General features: G+C 36.0%; 1 protein-coding gene across 5 annotated transcripts in view; it reads left to right on the forward strand.

Annotated features, from left to right (window-relative positions):
• The window catches only part of ARL15 (ARF like GTPase 15), a 219115-nt gene extending 198029 nt beyond the window's left edge, over nucleotides 1-21086 (forward strand). For all 5 annotated transcript variants that reach the window (XM_079330427.1, XM_079330430.1, XM_079330429.1 and 2 more), the window contains one exon: nucleotides 17284-21086. In XM_079330427.1, the coding sequence (XP_079186553.1) occupies nucleotides 17284-17436 (153 nt within the window). In that variant the 3' untranslated portion in view covers nucleotides 17437-21086. The remainder of the gene's footprint in view (nucleotides 1-17283) is intronic.
• Nucleotides 21087-21399: the final 313 nt, after the last annotated feature.

The raw sequence follows: 21399 nt of genomic DNA on the forward strand, positions 1-21399 counted from the left end.
AAATAAAATCCCCCCAAATAAACAACCCACCTGCACTTAAAAATCCCAAAAAAATGAAAACAAATAAATTTTGCACAACTGTGTAGCCCCCTTAGCTCTCTTTCATTTCTGTTGGGCATACTTGATTTTGATGTAAGCCCACAACTGGAGCTCTAGTCACCCTTTATATTTGTATAGGGCTTCAGTCCTGCAGCATTCACCTTTGTCTCTGACTAACATGGACCATTCTGCTGCTACAGTTAAGTTTGAATAGGAAATGAAGCAGATTTTGCTCATGGCTGGTGTAGGCTGAGAAAACTTGCCTCCCTTATTCCAGGTGGCCAGTCAAAGCTAAAATGGTGATCGTTTAGGTATGGAGCCTGGAAGTAAATTTTTTCCTATTTGAGTCCTGTTGATACATAAATTCTCATCCTTCAACCTAGCTGCAGCTGGATATTTGGTTGCCACTGGGAGCCAAAGGTAGGCTGGCAGTTCTCCAAGTGAAAGCTCTACTCTGCCACATGTATTTTAGACAAGTTCAGTCAAAAGTTTGCTATGTCTTTTACTTTGAACTCAAGTGAAGAAGGAAGTTAGAGGGCTTTCTGGGAAAGCTTCTTCAAGAAGTTGGGCATAACTCAGTTTCTTGAAGGGTTACAACAGCAGTATAGTGGTTACTCTGTATGCAATTTTTAATTATCATAATCTGTTATAGCAACCTTTAGGTTAGTGCTTTTTTGTTTGTTTGAAAGCTAATGTCAAAAAATCAATTCCTCAGTTACTTGAAAAGAGCAAAACAGACCTTCCAAGACAGAGAATATAAGGAAAATAATGAAAAATGTCACACAATTACACGTGGGGTACTTTTGCAGTCCAGACAACTTTGAAAAGTGGAAAACTCCTAAAGGTGTAGAAGAGCAGTGACACTTAGGCTGTCAAACATCTCTGCTGTATGTGGCCATAGGAGGTTTTGAAAGCACAGATGTGTTGCTGCATCCAGTTGCAGGTTGGTAGTAGTTAGCAACTGGCTTAACTGATTACTTGCTATTAAAATTCATGCCTTTGTTGTCAATTCTAAGTAGGATCAATAAGTTGTTTTGGTTTGTCAGACCAGGCTCTTCTCTTAGCAGTGGTATTGATGAACTACACCTTTTTAACTGTGAGTGCTGTTGTCCAGACTCCTGCCCCTCTGCTAATTCACAGGTCAGTCCTAGGGAGCAACCCATTGTCAGTTTTCCAAAAGAGACTGTTTTTTTTGTCTGCAGTTCTATAGTTCCAAAACCTGTACTCATACTTGTCTAATAGATTTGTTAAGGTGTCTCCTTTTCATGGACTTGTAATAGCAAATGGTCTCTAATACATTTTAATTAGTTGATTAAAATTAAATTATTAATTAGAAATTATCTTCTGTGAAGCAGAAGATAGGAATAATCAAACATTAATTACTGAAGATTTTGCTGATCAGCTGTCTGCTGAACATGCTATACTGCAGGGGTGTGATAGGAATGATGCCTTTTTAGACTTACCTAAAAACAGAGCCAGACAAAATTAAGAGAATGAAAAGTGGTTATACTTGTTGAAGGGCCTTTGGCACATTTAGTGCAGACAGGCCACCCAGGGGCTACACCCAAAACTGGACGATGGGTCACGGGTTTTCGCACCTTTTAATTTTGGTCCGTTTGCATATTGGGGGTTAATCTTGCAATTACAGTTTCAGATAATGAAGTCATTTACCCAGGTTTGCTCCCCCCTAATCACTTTTGTTTACATTTCTCAGGGCAAGACACAGTAAGGTGTCCTTGATTCCCAAGACTAGAGAGGAATTGTTTTGTCTGACCAAAATGTGAAGACAGTAACTAACACTGTATATGGAGTTTGGAGTTATACGCTAAAGAATTACAGGATTACAAATATATGAAAAATATGAAAGCTAAAATTCTAAGGCATAGGGAAAAGTAAAACCTCAACTCCTAAATAGATAAAGTGTACCTCAATCTCTTAGAGATAGAAAATGCTTTTTTCGGATAGTTTTCTTAGTCATATTGTTTTAAGCAGCATATTAACCTTTAATTGCATGTGTGCTGCACATAATTGTTCAAGATTATTGCATATGCATCTGGTGTTATAGAACTATAAAACTAAGTAGTTTATAGAGGGTGATTTTCTCTTTCATGTTACAAGACTGGTGGCAAATCTCCTTTGATGACAAAAAGAGACAATAGGTTTTACTTTTAGGGTTACCACTCTAAAAGGGATTGTTGATTCCCTTTGCTTTCACCTCAGCTTTCCTGGTTTTGATAGTTGGCTGTCAGTGCAGCTCTACATTGTTGGTTTTTAAAAATCACATGGGGAAAAATAATGTGTTTTGCTTGTTTTGTACATCAGGAATCATATAACATATACATTGGCAAAGTATTCAAGAAGTTAAGAGTTTAAATTTAAAATATGAAGTTTGGGTTTCTTTAGCAAAAAAATCACCTGCCGTCCGGTATAACAGCCACATGAAAAGCATTCAAGTATGAGCAGTCTGACTATACCAATGACAAATAACTTGAAGTGTTTTCTGAGCTAGGAACTGTTGAGCTGGATAGTCAGAGAGCTGAGCCATTCCCAGGTGAACTTAGAAGCATCCAACCCAAATATGAACAAGAGAGTTAGCTTCCAAAATAAATTATTAGGAGTAGACATTTGTAGTAGATAAAGCCAAATATGTTTTTCCTCTTCTGCTTTTATATTAACAGATGATGGAAGTTATTTAGTTTATACTGAAAATGTTGGAATGTGATAGTCAAGTAGAGTTGTCACACCTGTGTTATGCTTTCCTGGTTGTCTAGACATTCCAGCCTCCGTTCATTCCTGTGGATCTGAATCCATCACCTGTGCTTAATACTTATGTCTGTTGAAAAAACTAAATACTCCTCCAAATGGTGTGTCAAGAACATGCTCTTCTAACTTCAAACAGGCCTTTAATTCTCTTGGGTTATGTGAAGTATATTGGTGTCAAGATAGAAAGATTACTTTAAAGAAACCAGGTGTTCATTCTCTGAGATTTTTTTTATAGACTTATCCATATATCTCCTGCTGTTTTCAGCTATATCAGCATGAGGAAGCATGCATTTTTGACTATGGGGCTGCAAGTTTTTCAAACATATCTATGAAAGAGACCATCCAGTTTGCTGTAGTGGTTGTACATTTGTGTGTTGTCCTTTGTTGCAATATGCCTTGCATTACCTAACTCAATTTCCTACTCTTGAAAATGAATCTTATTCCATCTTCAAAAAGTTAAATATATTCTTTGAGTTTGAGGCACTGATACCACAGTTCACTCCTCTTTTCCTTACCTCAGTCATCTGTCATCTTTCCAAAGCTTCAAAACTCTCAAGAGAGTACAATGAATGTCAAATGTGAGAAGAGTGCTGTCTCAGTAAGTTTGGCCTGATCAAGAAAACTTTCTTCTTTTCTTCTCCTTCCTTTTCACCCGAAATGACTTCTTCAGGAAACATCCAATCTTTCTGTAACTTAGTGGATCAAAGTGCTGTATTGTTGGATCTTAATCACATATGAATGGCTCCAGAAAAGATCAGAGCTCTCTTTGTTCATTATAGGCTTCTAAGCCAAAACCAATGCCAGCAGCCATAAAGGAAATATGTAAACCTCGGTTTGGTCATTCAGTGAACCATGTTACTCTAGGTTTGACCCCCACTTCTTTGCACTAGCTTCCTTCTGCAGGAAGGTGGCCTAGATCATGGCTGTAAAATATATTAATGCTAGCAATTGTAAGCAAAGGGATTGTTGTTGTCTTTCTTTTTGATGTCTCTGCCAATTTTGCTTCTTGCTGTTTCCTGCTTCTTAATGTTCCCAGCTTTTAGCACAAGCTAGGTTTAAAATGTTCCAGATTTGTCTGTATCAGACAGAGAATGGTGTACATCACTGTGGTGTCACAGTGTCTTGCAAAATGTAAGAGCTAAGTATGTGCTAATATTAAAGACTGTAAACGTTTGGGTTTTTTTCTGGTAAAGTGAGTTTCTGTGTGCCAGGTGTTATGCATATTGGTACTGGTTATAGGTAGATGGACTGCTGTAGTAATAAATTTTTTTACCAAGTGATTTTACTCCTTTATAGTCCATCAAGCTATTAGAGGAGCTTAATGAGACATAACAGTATTGGATAGGACATTAACAAGACATTGTATTTCTCCATTTGATTCAGCTGTGTATTTTAATGATAATGACGATTATGTTTTTATGTTAAACAAGCTGAGATGTTCTTGCTTGTACACTATGGTGTAGTTGATATCTAAAATGCAATCCAGTATCTTTCTTACACTGCTGTATCAAGCATGAATTAACTGCATAACTGATAAAAAACTTAATATCTCAGAATGTTTGTAGTGAAAGGAAAACTGAATGAGAAGTTGCACATTATTCAGAGTATTTGCACACAAACAGAAATGTTGTTGTTTATTGGGTTATATGTTTGTTACTGACATGCTTTAAAATGTCATCCAGGGAAGAAGACAAACCAAACAACTTAGCTGATCAATTGTGTATTAGCAATACTGAAAAGCAAATAATTGAACTGTTTGTGTTTGCCCTTTAGGTTAGAAAATTCATTGTGCAAAGTAAATGACAGTGTGTTCATAGAAATAAGAATTTGTGTGTGTCTGGGCTATATTACTAGAACAGTACAACTTCAAATATAGTTTCATTGGCTTTTTGTCTTCATATACTGTATCCATAAAAACAGACAAGGCTAAAAAAGAACTTTGTGTTTTGTCTAACAGTTCTAGTAAAATTCAGAAAAGTCAGATATATCCACCTTTAATTAAAAATTGAGTTTTCAAATCCTACTAGAAGCACTTGGTCTTGCATATGTTTTGAATAAAATGAGCAGAATTGCTGTCTCCCCTCCCACAAGAACAGCTGAAGATCTAATCAGACCACTGGCCAGATAATTTTTTTATAGGATCCAGTTGTATGTGTTTGTCCACGCTTGTCTTTAAACTCAGGTGATTTAATTTACACCTTCTTTTTATTGAGTGATACTGTTAATACATTTAAACTCTTGTCAAGGAAACAAAGGAAACATTTTTTATTTTCTGTGACAGATGTCACTGTTTAATCTTGATTTTTCTAAGCATTGTTCACTTTTCAGTACACTCTTCTTCAAATGTTATCAACTCCTTTTGCAGATTTGTGCTTTCTAGCTGGCTAACATCAAGCTGATACACTACCAGCTGGACTGGAATTTTTTTAATATGAAGTAATTTCTGCTGTCATGGATTAGACATCTTTAGAAGCAGGATATTTTATTGCTTCTAAGTCATCTGAAGCCATTTTATATGGCTGATATCTACTTACCCTCTTCAATTCCTGCTGCACTGCCTGTGGCCTGACTGACATGATGATGACACTGTCCTTTCTATTAATCTGTCTGCAACTGGTCTTATAAAACAGTGTGATTGGTGGCACTCTTCACTGCATGTTGAGTAAATTGCTGTACTATTTATTTGAAGGCTTGGGAATTTGATCCATCTCCAAAACTCCTTTTGTAGTAGGCAGCATAGCATCTTTGCTGCTTTTCTGGAGCAACGTAGGAAATACTTCATAATGTTAATTTTTTAAAAATTGTTGTTAGTGCTTCATCTTGTAAGGAGATTATTTCTTTAGTGAGGGTACAGCTGGAAACATGAAATTATCAATATTTCAAATTCTAGCTCTATACCAAGTAGACCTTTTTTGTTATAAGTCACTAAAGCATCTGAATTATTACCAGGATACTATTAGTACACTGATTCAGTATAAAACATTTGAACCATTTTCCATAAGTAAACATAAAGTATTCGTTTGGAATGTCTAGTCTTTTCAGTAAAACTGGCATGATCTATCTGTTTGTTTATATAGAACTGTACTAAACATTCAAATCTAAAATGTTATTGAAGAACTTTTTTAGTGGTGAGGGGGTTTTAGTATAAATATATATATATTTAAATCCATGACCTCTTTGCAATTGTTTCTTTTTCTTTGAAATCTGGATCATTATGAGGCTGGAAACTCTGTCTCTGAGCTGGAAATTGAAGAATATTCAGTAACCCCTTCTCATGCCACCCTTGGAATAATAGGCATAACAGGATAGTAATACTAAATCTAACCAGAATTGCCAAGAAAAAAGCTATGATGTAGTTCTGCTTTCAAACTATAGGAGAAAATCACAACTCAGATTTATTTTTTATATTTATCATTGAAAGTTGTTCTATTTGTTATTTTATTGCCTTTGTAATACTTTGGAGTTGCACAGGCAGTGGTGATATAACAATAGATAGTATACCACACATCTTGGCATAGAAATAGCAGAATAGTTTAATCGTATTAAACATTTCAATTGCTACCTCACAAATGGCTATTTGTTTTTGATGGGTTTCTCATTCAAGTAACCCTCGACCTCATAAAATACTAAACTCGGACTCCAACCAATGCTTTATAATGCCATATTTTTTCCCATTTTCAGTTTACGCAGTTAACTTGTTTCAAGTTTAAAAATAATGCTTTAAAAGATTCAATTTCATGGTGAATGCGTCTAGTCAAACAACTCATTTAAACAACATCTTACTCGTGTGTAGCAGACCGTTTTACAAGTAACTGAGAGTTTTACAAGCCTGTGTTTCAGACAGGATAATTGGTTGTTTCTCATATGTGAGCTTGAAACTTCAACTTGTTAGCTTCAATATACAGAACCTTTCCTGGCTTGGTAAGGAGTTTTTAGTTAAGAACTTTTAGCTGTAGACATATATAATAGTTCAAGAACTATTATCAAGTGGTAAAATGGTAAAAATTTTGAATATGTCCTGTAAAAGCTAGTGGTCGTAATCTTTTAGCTTGTCACTAGTGGTCAGCAAACTTAGCCTATGATGATTTCTAATGTAAAGTAAATCCAATTAGCAATTGCAAATGTGCAGGTTTCCGACCTATGTTCAACACTGGAACCTCAGAATTTAAAGAGGTGATTTTGCCTCTATTAGACCCCAGTTTTTAATAGATGGGTTGCTGTCTAAGGTGAGTGGAGATTGCTAAGAAAGATCTGTTGCATTAATATCTTTTATTCAACTGATAATAATCTCATCTTCATAAAGTTAGTGTTAGCTGTTTGCTATATTTGATTTCATTTTCAGTGCAGTGCTTACCCCAGGTGTAATACCAGGGCCTGTTAATTAAATTGCAAGTCACATCCAAAGGTAGAAGGAAGGAACTATCTGTCAACTTGCAAAAGCCAGGTTTCCCTTTCTGCTAGAATCACTTGACAAGTATCTGCTTTTGTTTTTCATTGGTACAGTCACGATAATTGAGGTATTAGTAGGACATAGCACCTGTTTCCAGGTGCTTTTCCTCAGAAATGATCTAGCTTTTAAATTACTTTAAAGGTATTCCACAGTTCTTGTGAACAAAGGAAAGCCTTAATTCACTGAAAGTAACAATGGCTTTGTTAGAAAACCTGTTTTAAGCTCCTTCAATATTATTTTCAGTAGCTCTTCTTTAAGGAGACCGGAAATTTTACAAATGCTGTCAAGAGTTTGTCCATTCTTTGGAGAGATAAGAGGGACATTTTGTAAGAGCATGTGGTGATAGAACAAGAGGGAATGGCTTTCAAGTGAAAGAGAACAGGTTTAGATTTGGTATTGAGAAGAAATACTTTATTGTGGGGGAGGTAAACGGTGGAACAGGTTGCCCAGAGAAGCTATGGATGCCCCATCCCCAGAACTGTTCAGGGTAGTATGGGGCTTTGAGCAACCTGGTCTAGTGGAAGGTGTCTCATCCAATGGCAGTGGGATTGGAATAGGATGATCTTCCAACCCAAGCCATTTTATGGTACTTTGGGGCTGTTTTGGATTTTTTTATGTAAAGGTTGATACCTCTCCTGAGATATCTCTGTATCTCTCTTCTTTCTGATATGTGTAACTCTTGATCAACTGCCTGTTATTTAATCTCTTTCCTTGAAGTGTGGATAAATATAATGTAGAGAAATGATATCTCGGTGCAATAGGAGAAAAATATAAATTACTCATTCATTCTCTTATCTCTTCCCATGGAATATTTTTACTAAAAGACTTTTCAGAAAGATAGAATTCTGTGCTGCTACCTATTGTAACAGAAGGTATAACTCTGGCAGTTAAAAAGCAGATATTCTAGCCTTTTACCTTTAAATTCTAGAGTCAAAAGAATAATGCGCTTCTTCAGCATCTCATTACATTCACCCATCTGCTCCAAATCAGGTCGTCCATGTCTTTTCCAGCACCACTGCTGCAAATCTCTGCATTACTTGTTAATATTACTTCTCATTTACTTGACCTAAAATATGCTCGCTTGCTGTAAAGTGCTCACTTTTTTTTCTGTGTCTGTTTGCTCATGCATTTCTTAAAACTTTTGGGTGAGTGACAGATCTGTTTTGCACATGGATGTTCTCCTATGTACAGGGCTGTGTCTGAATTGAGCTGTGTCATTTCTTTTAGGTATCCGTGTGCATTATGAATAAATCTGAAGGCAGGGAGAAAGCTTTACTCCAGCAAAGCCTGGTGAGAGAGCCTGGAGGGATCCTTCTGTCATTCTAGGTGGAGAGTTAAGGAGTATGAAGAGATAGATGAGTTTGTAGCTGCCTGGTGTAGTAGTTTTAAGTGGTGGCTTCCTGTGAGTTTGGAGGCATTCATCTTCTCAGAGGCATGGACCTAGAAAACACAAAATACAGACTTTCATCCTCTAACCATAGGGCAGAAAGAAATCCTCAGAAAGAGGTCCCACAGAAGTTCCTGGTACTGGAGAAGCTGGGAGAGTTGCAGAGCCTGTGGCATTCTGACAGCCAGAAACTGAACCTGGCAATGGCATGGCCTCTGGGAACATTTTTTACATAACAATTATTTTATGTTAACTTTTTCAAATTGATTTATTACACAGTTTCTGCTTTTGAACAAGAAATGGTTACTTGGAGTTAGTTCTGGGCTTCCATCGCCTCTATGCAGACTTTTTATAACAAATAATTCTTCCATTGGCAAAGGACCTGAAGGGAGGTTGGAACCATCCGATAATAACATGCTGTGCTCTGTACATGGTAAGGAGCAAAGTGGAATAGGCACAACTACTGTCTCTGTCTGCTTGTGGGAGCACATGCATCACAGAATCACAGCTGGTGCTGAGTGAGTGGCTTTTCTTTAGTGCTCAGTCTGACTGTTAACTTGGAACAGTGTTAGCAGTGTGAATGTGGGGAACCAACCACAAAGCCATTAGAAATCCTGTTCTTTGCTGCTGGTACAAGTGTGCATGTCCATACAGTGTTTTGGAGCTTTGCAGACGTGGGCACAGTATACAGATGTTATTTGTTCAAGTGCTAGATTTATGTGCATGTTCAGGCAAATGCAGATGAATCATCACATATGCACTTCTCCAGAAAATACTGTTTAACTGTTATCTGAACAGAAGACATGCTATTTGCAGAAAGGATTGATCTTTGGACTTCTCCTACTCTAAAGATTATTTTGATATTCAACATTGCAGGTAAACTTTTTGGGTTGGGGAGGGCAAAATCTCAGCACTTGTGTACTTGTACTTGTGTACTTTCAGATTTGTTCCTAGTTCAAACCACAATCTGTAGATAAAACTAGCATATTTTGCTGCTGAAATCAGCATACTCTGTCAGTAGTCTTGTATTTTGAAGTACACCATGAGTACCTGCAGTCTGTTAAAAAAGAAGGGATGCTACAAAAACTCTTAAGTCTCTGAAAGATGTTTTTTCCTAAAGGTCTTGAGTGTTGAGTCTCTACTAGTTATTTGTATTCCTTAAGCTATTTAACTAATGTTATAACAAAAAGAAACTTAAGTGAGGGATAGTAGAGAGGAGATGACTGCTGGTATAGTAAAATCTTTAAGCAGATTTCCTGTAAAATTATCTTTGGATGTGTTCATTCTAAATTATTTTTTTTTTTAACAGATTAGGTCAATGAATTTAAATGAGTTATCCTAAGTTTAAATTGTTCTTATATTCAATCAGTCATTTTCAGTACAGCTTAATATACTGGGATGTGCTAAGAATACACTAAAATGGAAAATTGTCCTTATATACAGTAAGTTGGCATTTTTGGGTGCTCTTTGTAGATGAAAAAATATGTGTGAATTTTAGATATTCTCCAAATAGCCTTTTTTAACCAGGGCTAATTTTCAGCATTACTCTTTGGGATTTTATACTTTACTTAAAGTTTTTGTATTTGATTTTCACTCCTGAGTAATTCTTTGATGTAAAATAAAGAATTAAAGCAGCATTAAAGAAAAATACTATGCTTTCATTGCATGCATTTTTGTAGAGTATCCTTTTCTCTGTTGTTGCTGCTACCCTTATCATTTGAGATGTGGTCTCACTCACTCTAGAGTTGGATAATTGTGAGCCCTTGTCTTGCTTTTCCAGTTATATAGTCATATGAACCTTCACCTGGAAGTCTGTTTTTCTCTATATAGGTATGCTGCTGCTCTTCTCGTGTTATTTCTATTTCTTCCAGTTCTAAGAAAAGCATGTGCGTATATGAAAGGAATATCCTGAGTGAATAAGGCATAGAAGACAAAGTATAGGTGTATGTTTTTGGCAACTACACATGATTTACTATTTCTTTTGTACAAAATAACAAATCTAACAAAAAAAATCTAATGCACTGTAGTTCACTGTTATGTGGGAACACAAAGAGTGTATGCAAAGAGTTTATGGATCCTAGTAGCTTCTCAAAGCCTATCTTTGCTTCCATCCACATACAAATCACAGGGTGCTTCTGCAAGCTCTGCAATTTTCTGTCCTCACTCTCATTCATTTTATTTGTTTAGACCCATTGTAACATGAGTCTGTCTATCTGTAAAAAAAACACCCCAACTTTTCTGTTTTAAAAACCTTCCAGGTATTTAGCTCACTCCACCTTTTCTTGTCTCTTTCATGCTTGCATTTGCCAATATTCTGTGCTCTCTGGAACTGTGTGGCTCTGTGGATTTGTCAGGCATCCTATTTCTTAATTCTGCATAGTTAGTTATCTTCTTTAAAATACATTTCTTTTCACAATCACTTGCAATCTGAAAAGTGTTGTGACTTGTGGCCACTGGAGATAACAAGGATGGAAATATGCACAAGGCACTGTATATATTACATTAAGTGACTGTATTACTCTTTGTAAAGGCTTAGAAGCCAAAAATATCATACAGCTCTCTTATAGAACTCAGCTGGATGTGTTTCAGGTAGTCTTTGATGGAAAGCAAAATCTGAAAAAAAAAAATTAAAAAAAAAGAAATTGGAAAGCTGTACAAACTACAATTTATAAAGCATTCACCACTACTTGTGAAACGTACTAAAAGGCCTCTGATGATTTTGTAATCTTGTCTAGAAAAAGTGCTTACCCTGCTATCACACAGAAATTCTGAAGAAGACAGATTTTTTCTTTTGATTTTACTTCAGTAGGTTATATTTTAAAGTTTTTGTTTTTAAAAAGCAGCTCAATTGCATAAATCTGATTATTATGATATGTACTTAATGGACTCATTACAAAATTTTAACATTGTACATACAGACTGTGGGTTTCTTGGCACATAAAAGTTGGTGAGCAGTGAAATATGTATCCTCAAAGAGCTAGAATAGAAAAGCATTTCTGTGACTGATAGTGTTGTTGGACCTCAGCTGGCATTTCTGGGAGTAGCCCTGTGCATAGGTTGCTCCAGACTGCAGCACATCACCATCCCTTCTCATCAGTTGAGGCACTTTCATTCCCCTCCCTGTTGTGTAAGAGATTACATATGGAATCAATAAACATGAGGTACAGGTGCTTTAGGAGGAGTGCTTATGATGCATAGGTGCATTACAAAAATCCCTCTAGACAAGGATGAGATCACTGTTAAGAAGAAGCATACGAGCAGGCATACGTGAAGTATCTTTTCAGGAGAAGTGAAGTGTCTCTGTAGGATGAATAAATATTACAAAACTTTGGCTGAAAATTGTGCACATTACAGCTGCTCTGCTCACACAGGAGGTCCTTTTTAGCCAAGTGGACTGTCAGATAAGGAGCTTTCTAGCAGATTTTTCAGGAAAAGCATGGATGTGTTGACTCCTGCATGATAGTGGATTGAACTAGTTGATTTAAGATTAAGTGGCTATCAGCCCACTCCACACTATCCTATAAATCACTGTACTCAGAAAAGAACCAGCAGAAAAGTGCATGTAGCAGCACAGGAGGCTGTGCAGTTTCCAGTGAAGCACACCAACATAAGCTAGAGTGGATTTCAATTTACTTTTAAGCACCAGTGGTGACTTAAGTAATGAGTTCTACTCTATGGTTGGTAGGTCAACATTTGCGGTTTCTATTTAATATGCCAGAAATTCCTTTTGTTTTCTCTTCTCTTTTTTTAGGCATGATTTCTTTTACCTCTAATACCATCCTTTTCTGTACTGAAATTGGTGAAAGCTTTTTTTGTTTATTTTAAAGTCTTCTGAAGCAGTATAAATATACTCTGGGCCTCTAATTATGGTATTTTTTTCTGTGCCACCTGCAAGCAGTTTACTTTTTTAGCTGCACAGTTCATTTTCTTTAAGTTCCAAATTTTATGTAGTTTCCCTTTTTAAAACTTAATGCTATATAAACTACACTTGGCTTTTTCTCTTTTTCAAATATATTGAAATTGCACATGAGTTGTAATAGACAGCTTGTCTGTTGTTCATAGAGCCAGCAAGAAAAATTCCCTCTCTCTTCTGCATCTTCTAAATGGTTTCTCCAAAAAGAAGATTTTTATGATGTCTGAAAAGATATTATCAGCATCACAGCTCAGTGAAACTTTCACAATGTTAAGACAGGCTACTCCAATCTCCTATTATTACTTTGTTTCTTGTCCATGCAGATTTGGAGTAGATGAATGTCTTATGGTTAATACATGGATTCAGCAAATTAGATTATTTTAGTTTAATTCATGCCTTCACCAGTCACCCTTTTGCAGTAATACTTGGTAAATCCTGTGAAAGTCTTTCAAAATTTAGGCCAGTGGGGACACTGACAAGACCAGGCAGCCTGTGATTGAATATAATATACATGTTTTGTTACAATTTTTTTTCCAAGTGAAATTATTCCATAAAACATCAATGAATGAAAAAGTATTATATTAATTAAGTTCTCAGTTTACCAGCCTGATACCGTAAGCAACTATCTGAATTTTGTATTTGTTTACAACATACTAGTGAAAGTGGGCTGGAAGCTTTTCTGTATTGATGAGATTTGGTGGTAAAATTTTGAATTTGAATGAAAAATAATGCTTTCAATCAACTTTTTTTTCATGTTGAATAATAGAGATTACTCTTCTCATATATTAAAACATCTAAATTTTCCTATAGATCTTATGTTCACATGGGTGGTGAACTGACTAGATGATGAGGTTCAATAACAGAACATAGAAAAGCTTTCAGCAGGGCCTGGTTACTGAGCTTACGTATATCAATTTAGTAACATCAGTTCCACACTGCTGTGATAATTTACACCAGCTGAGGTTTTGGGCACTGATCCTTTTTATTGTGTCTTGACTTTTCTAGCACGTAGGTTAAGCAACATTTGATAACCATATGTTTAGTGTATTGTGCCAGTAGAATAGGACTTAGAAGGTGGAGTGTGGGAAGAGTGGGAATTGCAAACGTGTATTGTTAGTTTTATTGACTTCAGAATGTGGCATAAATACAATGTTGGGTTCTCTATAAAACAAGGCCCCCATGTGGAGTCAAGACATACAGTGAGATCCTTAAAAATGAGTGAAGTAGTCTTAAAATTATATTTATTTGGTTGTATTTGCTTCTAAAATGATATCTTAAAAATTTAGTAATCTCGAAGTAAACTCTTGAAAATGCAAAGCCAGTATGTAAATGCTCATCTCATGCATCAGACTTCTGAAACATGTTTAGTCTTTATATTTCACTTCAGCATCCATGAACAGTCAGCTTTTCACTGTTTGTGCAGAGGGGAAGACAGAAGAGCTTCTTTTAGGAACCCACCCCTTTGTGCTACTGTGATTGAAGGGAGCTGTGAAATAGTAACTGCTGATTATGAAAGAGCTACCTAGGAGTGTGAGTATTCAGTGAATTTCAGCTTTCTTTGGAGACTTTGGTGGTCAGTGTACATCCTCTTAGGAAATCTGCAGGGAATGAGTGTGGATGATGGTCAGTAGGGCAGAAAGGAACACAAAAATGAACATAGATGGAGAGCTCAGGGCATTCCAGTGGAAAACTCAACTGTATAAAAAGAATTGGGCATCTGATTATGTCAATCTTTGCATGTTTCATCTGTTGCATGTAAAAATGGTTCTTTTTTCAGGTCTACAAAAAGTACGTGCTTTTAGAACAGAATAACTTTTTCTCAGTTAAAGGAAGGAGAAATTATAGTGAATTGGAAAATAGTGTCTGCAAACTTCTTTCTAGAAGTTTCAAAGTCCAGAGAGTCTGCTTGCAAAACCTTGAGGTTTAGCGAACTCCATTGTGGTGTGAAGTTTTAATGAGGAAATACAGTAACACACCACAAAGTGTCCCTTGGGTTGTGAAAAATCACTTCTGTGCTACTTCTGGTTTAGTTAGTTATTATTTGTAAGCCAATTAGTTTATTTTTCTAGATTTGTATTAGGCATGAGTCATCTAGCAAATCTCTTTTTATTTTTCTGCTGAAAGTATGGACGAAATAGCTCTTACTTGTTGTAAGAGCAGTTGTGCATTCATACCAGTATCCAGCCCTCACATTTTAAGAACAACTGCCTAACACATTCATTTCAGCATTCATCTAGGACCTATTAATGCAGATACTCTGAACTGTTCCTTAGGGTGGAAAATAATAACAGCACATCACTAATTTAGTCACATTTTTGATTACACAGATAAAAATAGAAAAAAATACATTTTGAACAACTTTGGGTATCCAATAATTTATCTGCAAAATTTGTTTCACTAAATCCGTTGATACTGTGGGCATCTGCAGTCACTCAAATATAGCTTAAAAGCGTTGTGTTTTCTCTGCTAGAGGCTACCTGGGTAACTTGTGTTGTATTTGCTCACAGATGCACAAGACTCAGTGCTAGCCTGCTTACTGCCATCATTTCCTTGAGCATGTGTTTCTACTTTTAAACCCAAGTGCTGTCCTTACAATGTAATGGCCATCCTTCATATGACAGAGCCCTAATTCAAGAGGCTGTGTTAAGAAGAGAGAAGTCTGACTTCACTGTGCTCCAGGGTCTGATGGCAATAGTCTTCCAGTAGAGGGGGTGTGGTGGACATCTTCTGGGTTGTGGGTCTCCAACATCTTGGATTACTCAGCCATATTTGTCAGCTTAACAGCAGCAGGCAGCCCTATCCACTAGCTGCAGTGACACCTTGGATTGTTATCCTTCCATGCAGCTTTTACTTCCTCCCCTCATATGACAGTCAAGGAAGCTGCTTGAATAGAGCTTCCTTACTCTGCTTTTCCAATACTGTGATCAGTGCCATTAACTCAGTATATTAATGAGGGTAAATTCAAGCTGTAGGAAAAGTTGCAATACAACCCTTATAGATATTAGTATTTTGGTTTTTATGACACATAATTGTGCTAACATATCAGATACTGGTGTGGCACTGAAACAGCAATGCTAAAAATTAGGTATGTTGATATTAAAATACTGGTTTGTTGAAGGCCCATTTATTTCAACTTGTATGTTTTCTAAAATTTGTTTGAGAGGAAGTGAATGTCAAGTACCACACTTCATTTTCAAATCTTATTGGTACAATTCTACTTTGATGAAAAGAGATTTAAAATTTTTCAGAGTGTCATTTCTGGGTATGCAGAAATTCTCATCTCAAAACCACCATTTTTTCCCTTAAAATTTGTTACTAAACATTCTGGTTGAAATTCCTTTTTAAAAAATAAGAAAGCTTGCCTGAAACATGATCGTGGTTGATTTCTGAATTACGTGAGTTGATACAACTCAGCTTGGTTTGTTCTATTAGAATAGATTAATAGATAAACAAAACTGTGGTTTATCTACCAGCAGACATTGTAAAAGCTACACAGAGATTTTGCAGTTTGTACAGACTTTGAAAGCCTTTCAATTTGTTTTCTCTTCCTCTTTTTATTCCTTCTGCACATAGAGCCTTACACAGCATGGCTCCAGTTGCCTGTCTAGGGCCAGTACTGCCTACCATGTTGTGGGTAACGTTCCTGTAATTGCACTGCGTATTTACAGTGCAGTCTGTCTAAAAGAAAATTAGGAGTATTTGGCAATAATTATAATGAACAAGAATGTGCAAACTAAGTCCACTGATATATGGAAGTAGCAAGAACTGAGGGATATAGTTTTGGATGGAAAAACTAAAAGTCTATGGACAAGTCAAACATGGGTAGACTTTTAGGTCAAATTCCTTCAAAGACTAAAATTTTAATGAAAACAGTAAACTGTGGACCAGTGTAACCTGCAGGCTACTGTTCTCTTTTCTAAGAGACATCAAAAACATGTTTTGATATTGTACTTTCTATTTTGAAAAGTGATTGGAGTATACTACTAAATTAAAACCTTTCATCCCTCAGTCTTTCTGGGTCTGTATTTTTGCCTTGACAAATGTAGTACCAGTAATAATTATTGTTTCCAAGAAACTGCATCATGTTTTATGTATAATACTTATTACTATCCTACTAACATCAGTCTGTTAATCTTCTATTTTTAATTTTAGAAAAACTAAGTAATTTTGGAAGAATTTTTATTTTTGTAGGATTTTCATGGTCACAAAGAGATACTGTGCATGAGAGAGAGAGAGCTGATCTTTGACTGAAAGGTTTAGGGTTTGTAGATTTTTTTGATGTTTAATTTGTGGAGTTACAGTAGTATGGTGACAAATTGTATATCTTAAGTGTTTAACAATAAGAGTCTAATGAAACATACATTTTTAACATTGAAATACAAACACAACCCAAAATTTGGTATTTACTTTTGCTGTTTTGGATATGTATTTGAGCACATTTCATGTGCTTTGCTGTTTGCCTCAAGTCAGTACAATTCTTCCTCAGACCTCCCATGCTGTTAAATGGGTAGAATGGTAGCTTCCAAGCAGGTCACTCACCCCTAAAGAAAACACTTTCAGGTCATGTCATATAATCTGTATTATAAAAGCAGCTGTGGGTAAGCTTCTAAAAATTAATATACTGATTTTTTTACATGTTTTTGTTTGGTTTCATTTTATTTGGTTTTTTTAGATGTGAGACAGAGAGTTGTCAGAATATAATACATTGGTCTCTCTTTCTTTTCTTAATAGATAAAAAAATATTTTGAACTTGAGCCACTTGCACGTGGAAAGCGCTGGATTCTTAAACCCTGCTCCTTGGATGATATGGAGGCAGTAAAAGACAGCTTCTCCCTTCTAATAAACTTGCTAGAAGAGAGAGACTTCGAACCTTCAAGAATGTGAAAGCCAAGAGAAAGAAGAGGTTCCCACGCATCACTGTACCTGCTCACTCTGTCACAGCTTAATTATGGTGTAGTATCAAGGCTGAGCTCTGATATGTTGTTCATACAGAGTTAATGCAGAATGTCCTTTGGTTAAAATAAATGTTCTGTGAATCAGGTACACAGCTATTTCCAGTAAAGTTGTCTACACTACTGAAGTAGGAAGTTCCTCTTTGTTTACCACTGTTTCTGCACACTGCATGTTGCTTCCTTGCATTGTGATCATCCTTGGTAGAAAATTTTACACGCACAAAAATAACATAATCTGTAAAGGAGGAATTCCATGTGTTACCTTGAATTTTAAAAATAACTAATGTCCAAAAGTCTAAAGAATTCATGAGTCTAATTTAGCTTGTTTATTGACCTCACATAATGGAAAAGCACAGCCACTGAGGACCTTAATAGGATACCTAAAAGGCAAGCAGTTTCATGTTAATGCAAAAGTTATTCCTGAGGTTTTACTAAGTAAAAACACAGTTGATGTAGTTGACTCAACAAGGAAGTTGAGTCTCTCTTAAAGTCACTGTATAACCCTGCTAGAGACAGTATGGTATTTTGCTGGAAGTTTAAAAGTAAATTTGCAAACAAATGTGCACAGATAACAGTAGCTGGGGAAAATAGCTGACATAAACAGGTGACCTAGGTAAAAAAGATTTTTAGAAATATATGAAAGATTTTAGAAATACACAGAAGTTGGATAAAGTAGTAATTTTCATTGAAAGTAGTTTTCCATAAAAAAAGCGGGCCAAATATCTGTTAGTTCATCTGTGAAGGCTTTATTGCTTTTTAGAATTATAAGTGATTTTAAATACTTCCTTTATCACTCATTCATAGAGTACTACTGTTATTGTAATATTGCCAAGGCATATATCCCATAATTAAGGGTCTTCCAGTGTTTGTACTATAAGCTTCTCTTTTCAAGGGGATTATATCTTGTTCTTTCAAAAGCCTCCTCTGGGCTAAGTGTTACTTAGAAGACAAAAAAAGTAGTCATTGGAAACAACATTTGTAATACTTATAGAAAAAATCTATTTGCTTCGCGTAACACAGTCCACTTTTCCTCTTTCCGTGTTTTCCCCAGTGCAGATTTGCAGTATTTTGGCTGCCTTTTGTTGATTTTTAAAAACCTCATAAACTGATTTCGTTCATTAAAGAAACGTGCCAGGCCACTGGTTCACAGTGACAACAGGGTATGTGCAGATCACTCACTGGTCTGGTGCACACCTTGAATGCTGTGCCTTGCACATTCAGCTGCCCTTGTGCATGAGTGTCTGCAAATACAAACTCGAGTGAGGTGTCATTAGATCCTCATCAACTCTGCTTGTGTCTTGAAACACCCAATGCCTTGTTTTCAGGGCTTTAAGCAACATATCTTTCCATTCTGAGCATTTAGCTTCTGTTTGGAGTTTATTGTAGTTTCTCACTAGTTTATTTGGGGATAAAAAAATAGTAAAGATCAGCTTTTAAAGGCTCATAAAAGCCATTTCTCTATTAATGTTAATTTTGCTCTTTGTTAAACAAAATGTTTCTCACAGGTATTTTAGTTTACTTTTCAATTTCATAAATTTCTTGCATTGCTCCCACAGTTTTAACTGTTTCCTATTATCAAAAAGAAGTTGGGAAAACTGGTAAACTGCTTGTTTAATTTTGAGATGAAATAGGCAGGAAGCCTGAAGGCTTTGTCATTGCTTTGTTTTATATTCTCTTTCCTGCCAGGTCAATTGTCTCACTGCTAATACTATTGGAAACAACCAAGAACTGGAATTGTTCATTTTAAAGCACAGAGGAGCCCTGCTTTGACTCAGTTCTCTCTGCACACTTTAGTTGGGACTCAGCTACCCATCAGTTTCTCTTGTGGGGGCTAAGGAGGTTCCTTTCCCTGGATTTAAAGAGGAACTGGATCTAATTTACATTTCCAAACTCTCTCTTTGCTGACATGAGCTTAAAGGCTACAGAGTCCTCATATTTCCACAAGGTCCCAAGTTTTCTGTTTAGGGACAATGAAAAATAAGTGGGGAGGAGGAGTAGGAGTATTATTTCTCAGAGAAGGGAGGCAGTTTGGGAAGGCAGGATGAGAGATTCCAAGCTTTTACTACTTTTTCATTAGCTGGAAGATGTGAAATAACATTTTTTCATTATTTTTTCCCTGCTTTCATTTAGTTATGGACCAAAAGGTATAGGAAATGAAAATAAGCCCAACTGTATTGCATTCTTGAAACTGTACTTATTTCTACCATCAGTGAGTTTGTCTGGTCCAAAAACTTTAGTGGCTCCAAGTTACCTTTTGGTCATGATCTCCCAGCTGTGCACTGTTTGAAGGTGCTACATGGAAAAGCCCATGGAAAAGTCCATGGTAATGTGATTTTGGAGTATACCAGTGGCCACTTAGACTAGGACCTTTTGATACTGCAATCTTTTTTCTTTAGGCAAATGTCAACTGCACAGAAGCAGTTTTTGATTTTAATTTTCAGAATTATTTTGAGTAAACTTTTTCTTACTAATACAGTGATCATTCCTCATCACAGGTTGAAACAATACCTCATAACTGCTGAAGGCTAAGACCAACACTTTACTTTGAATGTAGTACTTCTGTGGTTTTGTGTTGTAGATGGACTTCATGGATGTGTACCTTTTTAATGTCTATAAACAACTTCACCTTTTTATGAGGGGATAACAATGTTCATAGCAGCTCATGTCACACTTCCTTGTCTACAGTGTTGTTGAATGCTCTGGCTATGGTAGAATATATAAGCACCATGCAGTTTTCGTTCAGATAACTAATCTCAATTGCTTTGGTTTTTGTTTGTTTATTTGTTTGTTTTAATCTTTTCAAATGTGTTTGTCATTTAGGTGAAATATACTTGGGCACTAGGCTTTACTTTTCAGGCAAGTTCATTAAGGAGTGAACACTGTCTTTTGAAAAAAAGATATTGTGCTTTAATGTTCTTTAGCCATCTGTTAAATTACTTTGTGTCTGTATGTGTGTGTGCCCACACTGGGCTTCTTCTCAGACTTGTGGCTGTCTGCAGTGTCTCAGCCGTCAGAATGAAAACATTATCAATCAGTATCCAACAACAGCTGGTTTTGACAACCTTCTGTCTGCTGCCTAATGCTTTACAACTCATCAGTAAGGCTTCTTTGTCTGCCCACTCTGAGCTGGTAATCTTAACTGCTTCATGTTGTGTCCTGTACTTGTACTTCTAGCATTTGTATGGCTTAAAAGTTAAGTCTTAGTGGATTTTGATATTCTTGCTGTATAATGCTCCTTGTGTATCTTAGCTTCCCTATTCAAATGCGCTATACAAAAATCTGTGATGTATTATTTTGTTTAACTTCTTGCATTTCATTATATTTATAGAAGTTGCAGATTTTTGTACCGTATTAATACAGTTGCCTTTTTGTAACGGCAATTAATTTATATTACAGAAGTTTGTATCTTTACTGTAGTCAGAAGTATTAGTTAACTGCCATATTATCTTGACTTTATACTAAAAGTACAGTATCAACAGAAGTTGAACCAATCAAGTGGTCAACTGGTGACATGGGGAACTTGTACTGTTTGTGATTTATACATGATTTCCACTATGAAAAAAAAAAAAAAAAGAAAATAAACACTGTGTAGAATTGACGTGATAAGTTTTTTTTTCTTGAGTAAGTAGCCAATTTGGGAGCATGGCATATTACCTTGATTTGGATTCTTCAAGGTAAATTATTTACTTATAATTGAAAACAAATACTACTGTATAATCTTTGGTACATCACACATATTTGCACAGTCATACATATACATATGAAATAGAAACTTCCAAAAATCACCTGATTTCTTTCCACAGCAAGATGTTGTTACTCTGGAAGTATATCTGAAAGGTATTGCAGGTTTACTGGTGAAACAGATTGGAATAATCCCTGCACAATTATTCCATAA

The sequence above is a fragment of the Erithacus rubecula genome (genome assembly GCF_903797595.1).
Source record: "Erithacus rubecula genome assembly, chromosome: Z".
NCBI classification, from domain to species: domain Eukaryota; kingdom Metazoa; phylum Chordata; class Aves; order Passeriformes; family Muscicapidae; genus Erithacus; species Erithacus rubecula.